The sequence below is a fragment of the Xyrauchen texanus genome, chromosome 50 (genome assembly GCF_025860055.1).
Source record: "Xyrauchen texanus isolate HMW12.3.18 chromosome 50, RBS_HiC_50CHRs, whole genome shotgun sequence".
Classification (NCBI taxonomy): Eukaryota; Metazoa; Chordata; class Actinopteri; order Cypriniformes; family Catostomidae; genus Xyrauchen; species Xyrauchen texanus.
In genome coordinates this window covers 11,249,762-11,271,099 of record NC_068325.1, presented here as the reverse complement: position 1 = coordinate 11,271,099, position 21,338 = coordinate 11,249,762, and the positions used below count along the sequence as shown (strand labels likewise).

The 21,338-nt window shown below is 41.2% G+C and overlaps 1 protein-coding gene across 9 annotated transcripts in view; it reads left to right on the top strand.

Moving 5' to 3' along the window:
- LOC127641069 (adhesion G-protein coupled receptor D2) overlaps positions 1–21,338 on the top strand; it is a 306,626-nt gene that overhangs the window by 54,824 nt on the left and 230,464 nt on the right. For all 9 annotated transcript variants that reach the window (XM_052123831.1, XM_052123833.1, XM_052123830.1 and 6 more), the window contains exon 24: positions 20,694–20,776. In XM_052123831.1, coding sequence (XP_051979791.1) covers positions 20,694–20,776 — 83 coding nt within the window. The remainder of the gene's footprint in view (positions 1–20,693; positions 20,777–21,338) is intronic.

Here is a 21,338-nt window from a genome sequence, read left to right as displayed (position 1 = left end):
ACTCAAAGTGAAGCATCTTTGTGGGGGTTGATTGGCCAGCCCGGATGATATATATATATATATATATATATATATATATATATATATATATATATATATATATATATATATATATATATGTATATATATGTATATATATATATATATATATATATATATATATGTATATATATGTATATATATATATATATATATATATGTGTGTGTGTGTGTGTGTTTGTGTTTGTGCAAATGAACACATTTGTGCGTATTTTTAAATGGCAGGGTGTTTATATAAAGCAGAGCTTTAAAAATCTGTCCTAAATTATGCAGAGAGGGAAAAGTAGTGATTGACAACGAGGGTGAAATCTAACATGACAGGTCTGTTTTGGGACTATAACATTCTCCAGACCCAGTGAAATAAAGGGATCCAATCGCCTTCTCTGACCCTTGCATTATGGGGCTAAATTTGAGTAATCTCGAAGGGAGTTCATGCCAGTGGGATCTTTTACAAAAAAGAAAAGCTGGGGAATTTAGCCAGAAGTTGCATTGATAAAGTCATTTTAGGAATAATTTGTCTTAATATACAGTATTGTACAATTATTATTTGGCAGTTCTTTTGTCACTGTGCTTACAATGTTGACCTTACTTAATCAGTCTACAGATTCATAGTCCATTAAATACACTCTCTGTCCCTTGGAACCACCTGTAACACCTTTGCAACCAAAAATGATCATGCTAAAAAAAAAAACACTTAAAACAACTAAGCAACCATACAGCAACGCCATGGAAGCCACCAACAACACTAGCACCTAGCATTAAATGGCATGAATCCAAAGCATCTAATGGATCAGACTTAACAGACATTTGCACACTACTCTCAATCTAAACCCATGGTTTCCTGGGTTTGCTTATCTTTCAGAAAAAACTGACACAGCATGATGTAGCCAATCAGAGAACAGATTTAAGCACATGCACACATACACATATTGATTGGCAGCTGGTATTATCTGGCCCATTACTCAAGGTGAATTCGCACTGTAAGTATTTAAATGGCAATTGAAGTATTTTATCATGAGTGATTGAGCGTACAGTACTGTGGGCGTTACAGGGGCGTGTAGAGCATATTCAAATGAAGCAGGTTCCGTCCCATGCATATAAGCGACACAACTAATTATCCTTGTGAGGCTCGCCCAGACTCTTGTGACCACTGTAATCAGTTGAAATTTGGGCCATGATTTAATATATTTTTTTTAATGCCAAGCAATTTTTTATTCAGCCAGAGCAAAAAAAAATTACATACATGCAATGTAACAGAGGGAGAGAGGCTTTTTATAGGCACATGAGCCCAGCCATGAAAAGCCTTGTGTCATAAGAAATAGGGTCGAATCCGCAATAAATGCTGCCGTATGTCCTGATTGTATATAACTGATCGTTGTGTCTCTTATATTCAAGGTCAAATAGCTCTTGAAGCCAAGAGAGTGTGAGGAAAAGCATTTACGTTCACTTTTGATCAATTCATGTCTTTACCCACTTTGAGGCAACAATTTCGGTCCACCAATCACGGCACAGAGCACGTGGTTTCAACATAAAGAAATCAGGAAAGGACAAGTGCCCATGGAAGAGTGAAGCAAAGCGGATGATTCTGAGTTCTTATTAAATTTAAACTCTTAAAAGTCTTTTACTTTTACTTAATTCCTTTTGTTGTGTTATATCATCAATATATTCCCCATAGAAGCTGAAGGTTGAGGGTGATGGTACTTTTCTTTTACAATTTTGATTTCCTCTTCTCCTCTGCCATTTTAATTAGCATGATCTCAAGACGTCTTCTCACGGAGGAGATATTTCGAATCAGCAATTGCAACCTCAAAGTTGGAAAGGGTCTAGTCTTTGTTTCCAAATACATTTCACTGATACAGTTACTTTTCTCATAAAATAATGGCTACTTGTGTTACAAATAGAATTTCAGTTAAGGATGATCAATTTAATTAGTGTTGCTTTCAGCCTATTTGAACAAGCCCCAACTCTTAGTATTACATGTTCTGTGCAAAACTCAACACACCATTTGCCGTATGAACATGAATGACCTGTGCTGTGTATTGAGAAGAGATGTGCTAGTACTTCTTTAAGACATCAGACTCACGATTTTCACTTGGCAGACGATAAAACCACATTGACTTGGAACAGTAAGCAACAATCTAGCAACCACCCACAACACCCTTGCATTAGCAACTTTTGCACAACAAGCACCACACACAATTTCTTTAGAAAATTAAAAAAAATCTAGTCACAATTTAATACAGCAGCTTGTAATTGTCCCAGTGTTAACATTTGATAATTAAGTTGAATTCATCTGTTGCGACCCCCACCTCCCTCACCTCCCTAGACACAAATTGATTGACAATTTAGAGCTGACCTTGAAAATGTAATAGACTGACACTTTATTTAAGATGTTGCTGGTATGTTGTCCCACATGAGGATCATGTCATTTGATTACACACTATGAAGACACAACCAGATTGTTCATATAAATACCCAAATAAACAGATTGCAAAAAGATGTGGTAGTGGTTAGACAATTGTTTACATTCCTCTAGGGGAAAAAACCTCTCCATCATCCCATAATCATTCAGCCTTCTTGCTAATATATATTTTATTCTTGGAGAGATTATATCAATTCTGTGAATATTTGTTACAGTTAGTTTGCAAGTATGACAGCACTTCCTGCACTCTTGCTCTGTTATTGTGCTTATTTATGCTATATCAATAGAGCTACTTGTGTTTTCAGTATATGTCTGTATGACTATATGCAGCTGATTTCAGTTGCAATTTTTGATGCCTCTTGGACAAATCATTGATGTATCTTCAATGCCACTTTCACTTGACGCATGTCAATGCATCTGGCTGTGTGTTAACATCCTAGTCTCCTCTAATTTACTTTAACCTCATGCTACCCCGCATACACAGGCGTGGATGTTGTATTTTGGCTTCACTATATGCAACACATAATTTCATTTTGTTTGTACTGACTGATCTAATTTCAGGAGACCTTGTGCTGTCAGTAAAGTGTTAAAATTTAGACTCATGGAGTCATGTGACAAAACAACATGGCGCTGACCACAGTGGAGTTTGTCTATGGGAAAAAAGCCATCAAAACTACATCTCGTAAGAAATTAAGTTTTTACATTGAAACCTGTTTGAGTCAAAAGTCTTTAGTTTCAACCGATATGCCATTTTTCAATTTTGAGCGATAAATCGCGAACGCCACACTGCTAAACAAAGTGTACACTATATTGTACAATAACACAAGGTTTTCTTTAGAAATCCTTTATTTACTGTGCATTTTCACATTTAAATTTGTTTTGCTTTCAGAGGCTTTATATGGAGTTAAGATGTACATATGACACATTTTGAGCCATTCTTAGACTAGTGCAGCCAGACAGCACACTGGAGGTTATGTCATTCACTAAATAGGGAGCAAGGGAGTATCCTATAGCTTTCCTGTGAATCGAAGTGCATTCAATCCATACTTCCTATCAAAAGTTCTGTTTCAGGCTGCAGATGATGTTTGGGACCACTCAACATGTTTGGCAGACATGGGCAATGGTAATCAGTACACAGATTCAGAATTTATAATGTTTAATTTTATTTTAACATGGTTGGCAGTGATTGGACCACATGGACCGCTGTCCACATATGTGGACATAAATAAATATATATATATTTGCATGTGTTTTAGGTGTTACTAGTGGAAAATGCACACAGCAGTCACGCTCGGGTCTCATTAGGTTAAATGTGCTCTACATTCGGTGTTGAGTAGACATGAGAAAATATATATTTTCATCAGTCAAACTTTTTTTGTGTGTGTGTGTGTTGGGGGTTGGATGTCAGATGTAACAAATTGTAAGAAAAAGTTCAGTTTGTGTCTGTTTTGGATCCTGGTTGTCTCATACATATGGCTTCAGCTTTCGTGGTAATAGGATATTTGATGAATGGCAGCTCTCCTCAGTCTCCCATTTTTAAAGAGATATTTATTTATTAATCCGTCTATTTATTCAGTCAGAGCATCCCCAGCAGGGTAACTGTCACAAAAGACTAGGCCATAACCACCTGCTTTTTTCCTTCTTTTTTTCATCCTTTTCTTTATTGTTCATATCCAAAGTCACTTGCGCTCATCTTAGTTGGGTGAGCATCGCTCTTCTGCCCGCAGGCTATTAGAAAGGAAGTGTGGAAGCCTGCTTCTCACATCTCGGCCGTCTCATGGGCAGAGGCCTTGCACCATCTCTCCACCCCTTTTCTTAAATCTCGACACATGTCAAGTGTATGAAATCATGCCCTTAAAGCCCCTTAAAGGAGATTTGAGATCAAATCCCATCTTTATATCACAAGCAAAATGTTTTTGGACCTAAAAGGAGACTTAAAACGGTCTACTCTTTCTGGATGTTTGTTTTTACTAAGGCTGTCAATTTAACACTCTTATTATATAAAAATAACATTTTGAAAAAGCAATGCATTTAATCATGCCTCCTGACTGTATGTAAATTATATGTTTTGCGAGTCGCAGTCAGCAGGGGACAGTCAGCACAGCTTCAGCTCTTCAGGCTACTTCAAGTAATACTACTTCAAGTCATTTTTAATCTATTGTCAGACCTACTTTGCACTCTTCGACTCTTTCATAATGGTTCTAATCATTCAAATAGCTTCCCTATTTCCTTTATGGCTGAAAAACTGTACAAATCTGTGTTTGTTTTGTAGATAGCTGATATATCTTGATATATGATATAATCAGCTAACTGTTCTGCATTGTGAACTTAAGCTCTCTTCCTAAACCTATTAAGCTGCCTACCAAGGTAACATTTTAATGCATCTTTGAAGCACTTCCGTTTTGAAAGCTGTTACAAGCAGTTGGCAGCAAATTATGTGAACTGATAAAATACCTTGTTTTGGCCAAAATCAAAGGTAGCATCACATAAGACAATCCCAAAAAATTTCCCAGATTTTATATACTGTACTCTGCAAACGTTTTAGGCACTTGTGAAAAATGTTGCATAATGAGGATTTCTTCAAAAATATTGCCATAATTAGTTTTAATTTTTCGATTAACATTAACAAATAAAAGCTAAATCAGTATTTGGTGCGACCAACTTTGCCTTCGAAACAGCACCAATTCTCCTTAGGTACACATGGACACAGTTTTTCTTGGTTGTTGGCAGATAGGATGTTCAAAGCTTCTTGGAGAATTCACAATAGTTCTTTTATCTATTTAGGCTGTCTCTTCATGTAATCCCAGACTGACTCGATGTTCAGTAGGGGTCTTTGTGGGGCCATGCCATCTGTTGCAGGGATACATGTTCTTCTATTCTGTTCTATTTGCAGAAGGAATGTTTGGGAGTGTAAAATGTATATTACCTATTGACACACGAAAGCTAAATATATAAATAACCAACTTAAGACAAATGTTTTTGTTAAACATCATATGTGCTGAATGAATAAAATATAAAGTTGTTCAATATAATTACATTAAATGCACTACTTCACCCAATATGTATGTGTGCTTTATATTCTTGCTATTATTTTTGTTAAGAGTATTAAGTCCTTAGCCTAGCAACACGCTAACATCAGACATTTTTGTAGTCAATTGTGATTGTTAAATGAGTCCAGTGTGTTTAATTTTAGCAGCCTTATGTATGTACCGAGCAACTGAAAGTAAATGAAGTTGCTGCCCTTGAAGAGCGTTCCAAACAAGTCACTTACGAGGTTCCATTTCCGTGATGATCCTACCTTAGAAAGTAGCTGCCTATGTAGATAGTAGACAGCAAGGACTTTTGCTCACTACATTTTTGGAATAAAATTAAGCTAACAAAGCTCAAGTTGGAGTAGTATTCTAGTAATATAAAATAATAATTTGTATATAATCGTGGTACTCTTATACCTCACAGTTTCACCATCAGTCTCATACATGAGTCCTCATAGATCAAATTATCCATTAGACGGGGTCTTAGTGCAGTGACCGTCTATCCACACCAATGTGCACGATGCCATCTCAGGTAAACACCCGCCAGGCGTCACTCAACCCCACCCATGACACCAACCGTTAGACCTTGTCCCTTTAGGGGTGACCTCCTCAAACACATCATGGGGAGGGGGGAGGTGTAAAGGTAGTTTGAGTTGGAGCATTGGGATAGGGAGGAGTGGAAGTGACAGCACTGGAAACCAATGGTGCATCAAGACACTTCTACCCCGCCACGGTGGCTATAGATCAGGGCATGGCTGCTGGCGGACCGGGTGAGGGTGACAGGGGAATAACATCCCTTTCTCCTCAATCGACAGGGCCCATAACTCCTGCCTCCCCAGGGACAGATTGAGAAAGGCAATAGCCAGGGGCTGTGAAGCAGAGATGGTTGGGAGAATTGAAAGTTAAAGAAGCAGCAGCGGACTATGCTTTTTTCCATATGTGCCCATTCTTGCTCTCTCTCTCCATGTCTTCGATAATTTTGTTTGCCACTGAAAGGGCTACTAATGAAAACACACACACACACACACACACACACACACACACACACACACACACACACACACACATATATATAGTAAAGAGGTTAGAACTACATACTAAAACAACCAAATTACTTGTTGCATTATTTTGTTATGCTATTCAATGCATGCCTGAGGACACAAGGAAAGCAGCTCCATTGGGAAGTGTAGTTCTGTGGCATCCCTTGTTTGTATGCAGTTGTTTGCTGGTGCCTCCGTGCAGATTGTAAAGTCTGTGGGGATAGTGCTGTGTCAGGACCAAAGCTCTGTCTCTATGAGAGTGCCAGCCTCCCACTCTTGGTAGCGACAGATTTTATTGCCTGATCAATTTCCCAGTGGCTTATTGAATGTCTTTTAAATGGCTTTTTTATTTTCAATTATAAGCTACTGTGTCTCACCAGCTACAATGAGCCAACATTTGCACTGCAGGATAATTTAAAACCCCACTTTAGGAAATTATGCATTTTATAATGCCCCCACCCTGCTGTACTGACAATAAAAACCAAAGTAACCAAATGGATCTTTTGTGTTAAGGTAGGCGGTACTACATTAAAGAATATTTAAGTAAATATTTGTTTGTTGTGAACTGACTTGCGCACACACAATCAGGAGTTGTGATCACCACTGACAAAGGAGAAAGGTGAGACCTCTGTGTTTATGGAGATTTATTTGGTCATTAAATTTAACTTGCTTTCAGGTGCCGTTATAAAGTTGATGGAAGTGAACGCAGATTGAAGTACCGAAGGCGAAATGACCAAAAGTTAGACAGGTGCATCTATGGTAAGTGACCTCGCCTGTGTCCCAAGCAGCCATCTCTCCCCTCCTTACCCCAGGCACGCCAAGCAAACTGAAGGTGAAAGAAGTGCTCACCAGAGCTCATTGGAAAGTAGAAATGACAGTAAATTTTTCAGCCTCCCTCTCCGTCGCTACTCCATGAGATGGGAGATCTTGTTATAGCAGTCAGGATGAGAGGGGGTCAGGGCAGCAAGCCGCCGTGTGCCTGTTGATGATTGAGGAAAAGAGAAGTAAATTCATTCTGCTCTCGGCACTTTGTCAAGTGCCAGTAGCTTACCGTTGAGAGCCAGTCACCCATCACCATGTTACGACCTCAGAGGTCAGCAGTGAGCCATAAATCAGAAAGCAGAGAGGTTGCGGTGATGCTTCAGAGCTGAAGAGAGCTGATCCAACTATTGCCTCCACTGTGCAACCCCCCTCACCCCATTCACCCATATGAAGCTGACGAACCAAGGCCTGCATTAAAATGATGCCCAGCCCTTTACCATGTGTTGCTGCTTTGTGAAAAAGCCTGGAGGGCTTATCTCACAAAATAAAGTCTCTTTCGAAAGAGTCATCTTTTGACACATTTTTCACCTCCTTTACTTGATTCTATTGTTTATCGGAATGAGGGATAATTATAATACCCTGTTTGTAGTGAGTGACCTCATTCTACTCATGTATTGATTTTTTTTTCTATAATGAAGCATAGACATCGAAAATGACAATGTTTTTGATTACTCGCAACAAACCTCCTTAGAGTATTAATTAAAACTGCAGCAGATGTGCAGGTGTGGGAAATCATTAGAAAGAGGCCCTAGTCTGTGGACACGTCGCTCTCCCAGCATACAACATCTTTGTGTGGCAAATAGGACGCCTGAGATGGAATGAGCTCACAACTTAATCTTAAGAACAACTTAAGAAGACCACTATGTCTACGCACTTGCAAAAAGATGAGATTTGGACGTGAATCCGCTTGCCTGGACTGTTTTTAGTTTCCTGCCAATGAAAATGAAGCTGCATAAGCCTTGTGATTCTGTGTTAGTTTTTCCTGCTGAAACTCTAGCTCAGTACTTGTGAATTGTTTTGCTTTTCTGAAACGGTTCTGGAACCGTAAGCACGGTTTTCAGATTTTCAACAGAGGTGTTTACCCACCAATATTCGATGACGATTCCAAAGCAAACAATAAACGTTGGTTCAAAGGAAGGCCTTTTGTATATTTTGTTTTATATTTAATTGATATATCATGAAAATATTTATATGTTACGCACCCATGTGCTAGCATTTTCTGGGGCACAATTGGAGAGAGCAATAGGAAAGTGGATCTGGTTGGTCAGCTCCTGCTTTGAATATTTGCTCCTTTTAAACTGTGATTATCCTGCAGTGCCTGGCTTCTCTCAAACTTGTAGAAGGAAAGAACAGGCCAAGACAACATGGTCAGATTTTTCCAGAAAGTAAAAACTTCCTGACAGCTCTGAAAGTTTACTAGGTCTTTTGAAGCTCTTGAATATCTTGTTAAATAGCAATAGTGGGCACAATTCCCCATAAGAGACATCTGAATGACACATTTTTATGGACACATATATTTGCCAATAGTCTTACCTGGTAGGACTAATATGTTCAGTGAATTGAGAATAATTTTTTATAAAAGTATTGCCTACAACCCTCTCAACTGTGGTCAAATCATAGTAATGCATGATTTTTAATAGTAATTACATAGTAATTGCTTTAATAAGATGACAGCAACAGCAATATGGTAAAAAATTCCTTCACGAAATACTGTATTATAGTTCATTAGCCTAAGTACATGTTTAGCTTTAATATAAAATGTTCTGTCACAGGTAAATTTATATTGGCTATTTTACAACAGCTTTATATATGGCACATTTAGTCATATTTAGAGCTGTGAATATTTTTTTTATATTACTTATGTCACAAAGAATCATCCAATTCGCAATTGCCTTAAAAAGAAATAATTGTACATGGCCGTGCCAAAGCCACTAGGGAAGACCATGCTGTGATCTCTCAAAATATCCCACTAACAATATCAGAGGATAAGAAGCAGCAGAAAAACTGGGTTTTTCAGTGTCCCTCGAGCTTATGCTGGTATTTTAAACTCTGTGCTTAGCCATTAGATACGCTTGAATTGAGTGCAATGTATTGTAAAGTTGGTCCAGAACTAAATCCACCTCTGTTTTTTTTTTGCTCTTAAAAGCTGTTACTGTTTTATCAAGACTTCTTTGAGATCTAGGCCAGTGATGATACCTTGAAGCTTCTAAAGTGCTGGTCTAAGACCAGTTTCTACTGATAACTGTCACAAGTCATCCAGGTCACTAGAGTGCACCCTAGAGTGATTATAGTAAGTAACTCCTTTCCAACAGAGGATCCCTTTCACCTGGGTCTCATTAGCTGTGTCCCAAATGACACACTGTACACTATGCACTTACAATATAAACAATGCACTCAGCCATGTATGATTTTTCAAAGTGTAGGATCACCCCAAATTGAACACTTAATGTTTTTTTACTTAGCTGAAACTTTCACCATTTAACAGCTGATGGAAGTGACATTTCAAGCACACATGATGTGTTGCCGCTAACTTTAGCGCATTAGCCAATCTCAGTTTAACACAAACAACGTACATTTTCACACAGCATGGTGTGATGTTAAAGCTATCAACATATATTTGTAAGATGCTGTCTTCACTGACGTTTCGCTAGTTGCTACATTCTCCATTATTTCCAATTGCTTTGTCAGACCAGCAAGGCAGAATGTAACTCCGCCCATTTTAGTATGTATGGCAAGCCATGAGTTTTGAGTGCATGAAGTGTCCAACATTCCACACTCCATTTTGATGGTTGAAGAACTGGGTTGGCGGTTTGATTCCCGGCCCACATGACTCCACATGCCGAAGTGTCCTTGGGCAAGACACTGAACCCCAAGTTGCTCCCAATGGCAGGCTAGCACCTTGCATGTGTATGTGTGTGTGAGTGGGTGATTGGGACACAGTGTAAAGTGCTTTGGTAACCTCTAAGGTTTCAAAAAAAAAGCGCTATATAAGTGCAGACCATTTACCAAAATGACATAGAATAGTGCAGAAGTTTGGAACGCCCCATTATTATCTTGTTGGCTTCCATAATTTGCTCGTTATTTTTTGGCCAATTGCAGTTCTTTCTTGTCTTTGTAATTAGTCTAATCAATTAGAAGCAACCATATAAAAACTCAATTTTGAGGCTTGTCAGGTTGTTAAGTCCTGTTTGCATGTCTTTGTGCAATGAAACTTGTTTGTTTCCTGTAAATGCTTTTGCTGGAAAGAAAACCTTATTGTTTTGCTTTTGTTGAACTTTTTATTTGTACCTTTTTTTATATATACCTTTAAAAAATCTTTAGTTAATCCTCTGTTTTGAGTACTTCAGTACTTCTGATTCTCTGCGATTGGATTCATCTGACCTCATTAACTGACAATAATGGACAATGTGTTCAAAATGAAAAGTGGTTTGTGGGAGTTTCAGATTTTACATAAAAAAATGTAAATTCTGTGTCTCTGTGGTGCTATAAAAATATTGCTCTTTTGGTTTGAGCAACCCGTCCAGCACTACACAGCAACATTGACTCACCAGTGGTGTGAGTTTGATGCGGGACTCTGTTCGATCAATGTCACAAAATCTTGCGGGAATAAATGGCAGCTATTGCATAACTTCTTTTGATTGTTGTCATTTTTATTTGTCTCCTCAAATAGTGATTTAATATTTTCAAACAACCTGGAAAAGCTGAGGGTTTCAACCCCCAACACACTCACGTACATACACTCGGTTAAGAGACACTAAACACGTCAGAATGATGGACTCCTTTATGCGCTGACCTCTCTCCTTCGGACGCCCCTTTCACACTCCCTCTCTCCTTTCATCCCTTCATCTGTGCATTTCTGCCAATGTAGATGAGACAGAGATAGATGAAGATATTTCTGATGGGCAGCCATTTCATGGCAACACACCAAATGAGTTCTGGCTGCCCTGACCCACCCTCCTCTGCAGGAGATTAATCCTGACACAGGACACTTACCGACCATGACAGTTGTAAATATGTGTGTGTGTGTTCACTTAAACTGCCTTTTGAAGTCGAAATTATCTCTAGAAGTAGGCTACATCTGACAAAATCGTTTGGATCCATACATAAAGGAATTAATGTTTGGTTTTGTTCTAAAAATGTTAATGTTATTTTAGGATTAGAGTTAGTCTATACATTTTGTTGATATAGTCTGTGGGAAGCCAGCATAGATAAGGTTGATAAACATAGTAAGACAGAGTGGTAGATATTTACAGAGTGGTTTCAGAAATATAATGTATTTAGTTGATAAATATTCAGTAATACATTACATATTAATGGAAGAAATGCAGTTATTATTTTATAATTATTATCATCTGTCTGCGATGGACTGGCGACCTGTCCAGGGTGTCCCCCGCCTTTCGCCCAATGTTAGCTGGGATAGGCTCCAGCCCCCCGCGACCCTGTACACAGGATAAGCGGTTGACTGGATGGATGGATGGATGGATATCATCTGTATTAGTATGTTCAACGTACAAATATATCTTTTGCTTCTTTGGCTATAAAGTGGAGATTTGACAAAAAGTGTAAAGTCTGCTCCACAACCCCAATTCCAAAAAAGTTGAAAAAATGCTAATAAAAAGTGATTTGTAAATTATATTCACCCTGTGATGTATTGATAGCACCACAACTAAACATTATTTGATGTTTTACCTTTCAAAGAATTTACCTTTCAAAGAATTTCATATTTGTTTTTAATGCACAGTAAGTTTAAATCAGATGATTGCAACAGGCTTCAAAAAAGTTGAGACGGGCAATTTAAGACTAATAACAATTTGACAAGTTGAAATAAGGCGATGTGAAACAAGAGATGTTAAACAGGTGAGGTAATCGTGTCAGTATATAGGGAGCCTCCAAAAACAGCCTAGACCTTCAAGAGCATGGATCGTTCAAGACTTTTCAATTTGCCAACAGATGCTTCGGCAAATAATCCAGAACTTTTAGAACAATATTCCCCAAAGACAAATTGGAAGGATTTTGGGCATTTCACCCTCTTTATTGCACAATATAGATAAAAGATTCAAGAAATCTGGTCAAATCTCGGTGCGTAAAGGGCAAAACGAAAACCACTTCTGAATCTCTGATTCCTCAGACATCACTGTCTAAAAACATCATCTGTAATGGATATCATGAACATGTGCTTGGTATTACTTTAGTAAACCTTTGTTAGTCAACACCATTCACCACTGAATCCACAGATGCAACATCAACACTGTCCAGAAGTGCTGCCGATTTTTCCTGGCTCGGTCACATCTTAGATGGAAAGTAGAACAGTAGAACTATTTTTTTTGCAAGCAAACCAGCTGGCTTCGCATCAACACCAGCTCAGCCATCTCACCTCGCTTATGGAGGAGGCCATGAGGTCCCTACGAGGTTTGCACCAACCCGCACCTGAGTCCGTACCCGCGGCACCTCAACCCAGCCAAATGACCACTGCGCTGTCTCAATACAGTGCAGCCGCCAGCCCTCGTCTAGCCTTCCCCGAGAAGTTCGACGGAACTCCCTTCAAATGGAGAGGCTTTGTGATGCATTGTTCGATCTTCCTGAGCCAACAACCCGCTCACTATCCCTCCGACGAGAGTAAAATCCTCTTGGTGTGCTCGCTGCTCACGGGAAGAGCTCTGGAATGGGCCACCGCTGTTTGGACCAATAAGGGTTTGCTCCGCGTTATTTTCGATGCCTTCATTCAACGCTTATCCGAGGTGTTTGACCATCCTGAATGCGGTAAGAGCGCCGGTGAACAATTGCTCTCACTCTGTCAAGGAAATCGGACAGCGGCAGATTTCGCACTATCATTCCGCACTCTCGCCACGCAAACCGTCTGGGTGGAAGATACACTTACTCCTCTTCCGCCAGGGTCTGAACATTGAGGTACAATCTGAGCTGGCTTGTCGCGACGAGGGCATTTCGCTGGACCAATTCATCACGTTGGCCATCCGCATTGATAATCTCATTCGTTCCAGACGCCCAGCTTCATGGTCTAAACCCACGTATTCGGTGCCTCAACACAGCGAGGAGCCAGAGGCCATGCAAATCGGCCGCACACACCTCTCTCAGGAGGAGCGGGATTGCCGCATTGCCAATCACCTCTGCCTATACTGCAGTCAAGCGGGACACCTGAGAGCCAACTGCCCCACATGACCTGCACAAGCACAGCGACCTGGGGTGAGTCTGCTAATTTCCTCTACATTTTCCACTACCAGTTTCGAAGTGCCCATAAGGCTCATTCATCAAAAAAATGATTTTAATATCAATGCCATGATAGACTCAGGAGCAGCAGGCAATTTCATTGATGGTGCCTTAGTGAAACAATACAAAATTCCTCTCATTCCCTGTAATCCCCCTTTGGCAGTGGCGGCGTTAGATGGACGTCCCTTGGGATCTGGACGAGTGCATTATACCACCAGCAACATTACCTTACAGGTTGGGGTGTTGCACTCAGAGACTACCCAATGTTTTGTCATTCACTCACCTCACAACCCGGTCATCCTCGGCCTTCCATGGCTACAGGAGCACAATCCATTAATTTCCTGGCAGAATAATCAGATCATGCGATGGGGCACTGATTGCTTGCACAAATGTCTGAAAACCATTATTCCTACCTCCGTAGGTGTCACTAAGATCCTGAAAGAGCCTGACGAAACCTCATTAATTCCCTCAGAATACGCCGACTTAAGTGAGGCTTTTAGTAAAACCAAGGCATCTCAGCTGCCGCCCCATCGCGACAGTGACTGTGCCATCGAGCTGTTAGCTGGCTCCTCGCCACCCCGAGGCAGAGTCTTTCCACTGTCAGAACCTGAATCTCACGCCATGAACTCGTATATCAAGGAGGAGCTAGCTAAGTGTTTCATCCGCCCGTCCACCTCACCTGCAGCTGCCGGATTCTTTTTCGTGGGCAAGAAAGATGGGACCCTCCGTCCCTGTATTGATTATCGCGGCTTGAATGACATCACAGTCAAGTTCCGATACCCACTACCCTTAGTTCCCGCAGCCCTTGAGCAATTGAGAGCAGCTAAGATTTACACCAAACTTGACCTGCGCTGCGCATACAACTTAATCCGCATTTGGGAGGGGGACGAATGGAAGACGGCCTTCTCCACCACTAGTGGGCACTATGAGTACCTCGTGATGCCGTTCGGATTGTCCAATAGACCTTCCGTGTTCCAGTCTTTTATTAATGACATCTTTAGAGACATGCTGAACCGGTGTTTGATAGTGTACATCGACGACATCTTAATCTACTCGAATTCTCTCGAAGAACACATCATACAGGTCAGAATATTTCTGAAACGACTCACCAAACACCAATTGTATGCCAAGGCCGAGAAATGCGAGTTCCATCTGACGTCGGTTGCCTTCCTCGGGTACATCATCAGCCCAGAGGGGGTGGCTATGGACGACAGTAAGGTGCATGCTGTCCTAAAGTGGCCACAACCTACGACGGTGAAGGAACTACAACGCTTTCTTGGGTTCGCCAACTTCTATTGTAGGTTCATCAGAAACTTCAGCTCCGTCGCCGCACCACTCACTGCCATGGTTAAGGGGGGGCACACCAAACTCCAGTGGTCCATCGACGCACTCCGAGCTTTCAGCCAGCTAAAGGAGCGTTTCACCTCAGCCCCCATTCTCCATCACCCAGACCCTGACATTCCCTTCGTGGTGGAAGTTGATGCATCCAATACCGGCATTGGCGCCATTCTCTCCCAACGTCAGGGTAGTCCTCCAAAGATGTTCCCGTGTGCTTTCTATTCACGTAAACTGTCTCCTGCCGAACAGAATTATGATGTGGGCAACCGTGAACTTCTGGCCATGAAAGCAGCTCTGGAGGAGTAGCGTCACTGGCTTGAGGGAGCTAGACATCCTTTCCTTGTTCTCACAGACCACTGCAACCTGGAATATCTACGCTCCGCCAAAAGGCTCAATCCCAGACAGGCTAGATGGGCCTTATTCTTCACTCGGTTCGACTTCTCCATTTCATATCTTCCCGGCTCAAAAAACGTCAAGGCCGACTCGCTCTCCCGCCAGCACGACCCCTCGCCTCAGCATCCAGTCTCCGAACCCATCATCCCATCCACCCTGATTGTAGCCCCGGTCCAGTGGGACATTATGTAAGAAATTTCTCAGGCCAATGCAACCAATCCACCCCCGCCAGGATGTCCACCCGACCGAGTTTATGTTCCGCTCAGCCTGAGGGAGAGGGTAATTCGTTGGGTACACGCCTCCATGAACTCCGGACACCCCGGTATCACTGCTACGATACGCTTGCTCAGGAATCGATTCTGGTGGGAAACTCTGCAGAACGATACATCCACGTTCGTGAACAATTGCCATACCTGTAATAGGGCAAAGACCCCTAAACAACCCCCAGCAGGCTTACTTCAACCTCTTCCCATACCTCAACGACCCTGGTCCCACATCGCCGTGGATTTCGTGACTGACCTACTAGTTTCGCAAGGGCACACCACCATCCTAACCGTCATAGACTGGTTCTCCAAGGTGTGCCGCCTAATTCCCCTAGCCAAACTCCCAACAGCTTTCGAGACAGCAAAACACCTCTTCTACTACGTCTTCTGCTATTATGGGCTCCCCGAAGATATCGTCTCGGACCGGGGCTGTCAGTTCACCTCCAAGGTGTGGACCGCTTTCTTCCGTCTACTTAATGTTAACATCAGCCTCACTTCTGGTTACCACCCGCAATCTAATGGCCAAACAGAGCGACTCAACCAAGAAATCACCAAGTTCCTTCGCATGTACTGCCAAAATAACCAAACTGACTGGGTTCGCTTCCTTCCTTGGGCCGAATATGCCCAGAACTCCATCCTCAAACCCTCCACCAAGTTAACCCTGTTTCAGTGTGTGTTAGGGTATCAACCCCCTTTGTTTCCCTGGTCCAGTGAACCTTCAGAGGTCCCCGCGGTGAACAGCTGGCTCCAACGCAGCGAAGCGGTTTGGGATCAGGCTCACGTCCACCTCCAGCGAGCCTTAGACATATCAAGGGGACAAGCCAACAGACATCGTCGTCCTTGCCCTGACTATGGTCCTGGACAGTGGGTCTGGCTCTCCACTCGAGACCTCCGCCTCCGCTTACCTTGCAAGAAACTCAGCCCCAGGTATGTGGGTCCCTTCAAAATCATTAAAAAAATTAACCCTGTATCATTTCGTCTCCAACTACCGGCTAATTACCGTATTTCTCCTACTTTCCATGTCTCGTTGCTGAAACCGGCCGGTGGTCCGGGGTCTGAGGAGGAGGAGACGAACCCTGCCCCCCCACCCATAACTGTGGACAGTGAGGAGGCTTTCTTGGTACGAGGGTTGCTGGACTCCAGACGTCACCGAGGTCAAATCCAGTACCTGGTGGACTGGGAGGGGTACGGTCCGGAGGAGAGATCCTGGGTCCGAGCCAACAACATTCTCGATCCCAACCTCATCTCGGAATTCCACAGGATCAACCCGGCAAAACCGGCCCCTCGGCCTCATCCTCGTGTCAGGAGCCGCTCACAGGGGGGGGCTCTGTTACGAACGCCGGTGAAGGCGCCACCTCAACCAGCCACCTGAGATCGGTTTCACCCGAGTACTGACCATTAGACTACAATTCCCATAAACCCACATACCTGGCGTGATTACGCTCCAGCTGACTGTCATTAACTTCACACTACTTAAACAGTGTTTGCATGTTCATTCATTGCGAAGTCTTATCCTTGTTTATTCCTGATTCTCTGTGTTTTGACCCTTATCTGATTATACCGTCTAAGTCTGTCTGCCGCCTGCCTTTACTGAGTTTACGCCTGTCCCTCTACCATTGATAATTACTGCCTGCCCTGATTCCTTGCCTGTTTGACCACGATTCTGCCTGCCTGTACATTCCTGTTTGCCTGCCAATTACCTTCGCCTGTACTGATATTGCTTACCTTAATAAATCGCTGATGGATCCCAACCAACCTGAGTCTTCATTACAATAGCAAAGGGTGAATATAATTTACAAATCACTCTTTTTGTTTTTATTAGCATTTTTGCTACTGTCCCAACTATTTTGGAATTGGGGGTTGTAGATTGAGTGCTTTTTACATACTTTATGTAGAAGACAATAAATGTTCATTGTGAAGAACACATTTCTGTAGCGCTTGTGTGACAACTTCAACAGTAAGTGACACTAGAAAGATTCAGGACACTTTCAGTAATGCAGGATCTGTCTGACACACAAAGCTAACAAGAGTCTCAAAGTCAGCTTTTGTCAGCCCAGTATGTATTCAGGGTATGCAGCTCGCCGGCCTGATGTCTCGCTTAAACTCGATACATTTTGTGAAGTGCCCTGAGTCGTGCATCAGATTTATGGGCACTCAGAGAACACCACCAATTGGGGACTGAGCCCTCTGAGATGAGAAGCAAAGATTGTGCTCATCCCTATCATACCATCATGGCATCTAAACACAAGTCGCCCATAAATTTAAGGAATTTATGCCACAGAGGTGTTGTTTGTCTTTTTTCTGAGGGAGTTTGATAAAGGTTTTAAAAATATTGCTTGTACTATATTGAGGTGCAGTGAAATATTAGCTTGTGCACTCGTTTAGCTTAAGCCGACCCGATCGGCCTTGTTTTGGCTGGGCTGTAGACTAGAATAGTCTGGATACAGTAACATCCAGACTGAACGAAATATTTATACACATTTTAATTTCTTATAACTAATGTTCTGCTCTAATGTTTAGGCACCTGTCTACAAACATCCAGGCTTGCGATGTTGGCACTGTTTTTCTCATTTATCGTGTGTAAATGGGTCATTGACAATTAAGGGTGTCTGTGATGATAAAAAGAAATTTCTACAGAACAATTAATGTAATGACATTTTTTGGGGTTTAATCATCATGTAAAAATGTGATTAAAATAGTTTCCTTCCACCTTGAATACCTGTGAGTGTGCACAAATGACACATTAATTTCAGAACATTTTCAGACATGTTTTTCAAGAAAATCATTAAAATATTTAGATAGAATTATATAATTGTTTTTACAAATATCATAAAAGTGTTTTATCATGAATATCAAGATGTTTTCTTTGAGTTACACCATTTCACCTGTACAAAATGTGCCTGTTCATAAATATGTCAAAATATATTTTTCAAATCCTCCCACCCAGTCTAAAGGGGTCCTCTCTGGTTTATATTTACTTATTTATAATCAATTTGGTGGACAAAAGCTTTTCAAATATGAGTAATATTTTAATAAGTAAAATTATTTGACTGTATATTGTTTAAGAAGTAATAAAACATTATTCCAAACTATTTTTGTGTTTATATACAGTGGGTACGGAAAGTATTCAGACCCCCTTACATTTTTCACTCTTTGTTATATTGCAGCCATTTGGTAAAATCATTTAAGTTCATTTTTTTTCCTCATTATTGTACACACAGCACCCCATATTGACAGAAAAACACAGAATTGTTGACATTTTTGCACATTTATTAAAAAAGAAAAACTGAAATATCACATGGTCCTAAGTATTCAGACCCTTTGTTCAGTATTTAGTAGAAGCACCCTTTTGATCTAATACAGCCATGAGTCTTTTTGGGAAAGATGCAACAAGTTTTTCACATCTGAATTTGGGTATCCTCTGCCATTCCTCCTTGCAGATCCTCTCCAGTTCTGTCAGGTTGGATGGTAAACGTTGGTGGACAGCCATTTTCAGGTCTCTCCAGACATGCTCAATTGGGTTTAAGTCAGGGCTCTGGCTGGGCCATTCAAGAACAGTCACGGAGTTGTTGTGAAGCCACTCCTTCATTATTTTAGCGGTGTGCTTAGGGTCATTGTCTTGTTGGAATGTGAACCTTCGGCCCAGTCTGAGGTCCAGAGCACTCTGGAGAAGGTTTTCGTCCAGGATATCCCTGTACTTGGTCGCATTCATCTTTCCCTCGATTGCAACCAGTCAGTCCTGTCCCTGCAGCTGAAAAACACCCCCACAGCATGATGCTGCCACCACCATGCTTCACTGTTGAGACTGTATTGGACAGGTGATGAGCAGTGCCTGGTTTTCTCCACACATACCGCTTAGAATTAAGGCCAAAAAGTTCTATCTTGGTCTCATCAGACCAGAGAAACTTATTTATCACCATCTTGGAGTCCTTCAGGTGTTTTTTAGCAAACTCCATGCGGGCTTTCATGTGTCTTGCACTGAGGAGAGGCTTCCGTCGGGCCACTCTGCCATAAAGCCCCGACTGGTCGATGGCTGCAGTGATGGTTGACTTACTACAACTTTCTCCCATCTCCCGACTGCATCTCTGGAGCTCAGCCACAGTGATCTTTGGGTTCTTCGTTACCTCTCTCACAAAGGTTCTTTGGCCGGACGGCCAGCTCTAGGAAGGGTTCTGGTTGTCCCAAACGTCTTCCATTTAAGGATTATGGAGGCCACTGTGCTCTTATGAACCTTAAGGGCAGCAGAAATTTTTTTGTAACCTTGGCCAGATCTGTGCCTTGCCACAATTCTGTCTCTGAGCTCTTCAGGCAGTTCCTTTGACCTCATGATTCTCATTTGCTCTGACATGCACTGTGAGCTGTAAGGTCTTATATAGACAGGTGTGTGGCTTTCCTAATCAAGTCCAATCAGTATAATCAAACACAGCTGGACTCAATTGAAGGTGTAGAACCATCTCAAGGATGATCAGAAGAAATGGAAAGCACCTGAGTTAAATATATGAGTGTGACAGCAAAGGGTCTGAATACTTAGGACCATGTGATATTTCAGTTTTTCTTTTTTAATAAATGTGCAAAAATGTCAACAATTCTGTGTTTTTCTGTCAATATGGGGTGCTGTGTGTACAATAATGAGGAAAACAAATTAACTTAAATGATTTTAGCAAATGGCTGCAATATAACAAAGAGTGAAAAATTTAAGGGGGTCTGAATACTTTCCGTACCCACTGTATACACTACCATTAAAAAGTTTAGGGTCATTTACTCATTCTTTATTTTTTTATTTATTCACATCACATTTTAGAATAATAGAAAAGTCTTCAAAACTATGGAATAACATAAATGGAAATATGGGAATTATATTGTGACAAAAAAAAAAAAAATCTAAACTATGTTATAATTTAGCATCTTCAAAGTAGTCACCCTTTGCCTAGATTTTGCAGACATGTACTCTTGACATTTTCTCAACCAACTTCTTGAGGAATCACCTGGAATATATATTTGACATTTTTGAAGATCCAGACACAAAAAGTAGTCTCACATCACTGACCTATAGATTTGTCTTCAATAGTTTAGAGCTGGTCACTAATTAATTGCGTGACTATGTCATGTGACTTCACAGGGCATCTGTCGCTCCTCTGTGTGCATGACAGCCTTAATGAAGACTCCCGATGTCCTGACACATGTGTCCACCTATCTGAACAGGTAAGACTTCAGAACAGTTCTGCTCACGTCTATATTCAAACCATTTTGGTTTGAATGTTATTTGACATCTGGAACCCTTATTCTGAGCTTAAAAATATACACTGATATCTATTTTGCTTTAAAGTGCCTTACAATCAGGGATTTCTCTGACGCCTTTGCAATGCAAGCGTCTTAACTGTAGATGGTTATAATATTATGAAAAGGCCAATCATAATTCAGCACACAAATATTACAATTGCCCTTTTCACACATGCATCCTGGTAAATTGCAGTAAAATTGTTGAAATGCCTTTACTGGTAAATGTACCATGTCTGCTATTCACACAAGCAACGGTTTTCATCTTTTTTCCATTTTGCTACCAAAATGCCTTTAAACTGTAAGAAGTAGATAGTTATTTTATCAGTGGAAAACGAATCGGTTACTTAACGTAACCTCGGTTCTCTCTAGAAGAGGGAACGAGTATTGCGTAAGTTAGCTTACGCTACGGGAAAGATTCATCTTTTCTGAGATATTGAAGCCAAAAAATTATCCTTAATTTTGTATCCATTGTCAACGCAGTGCA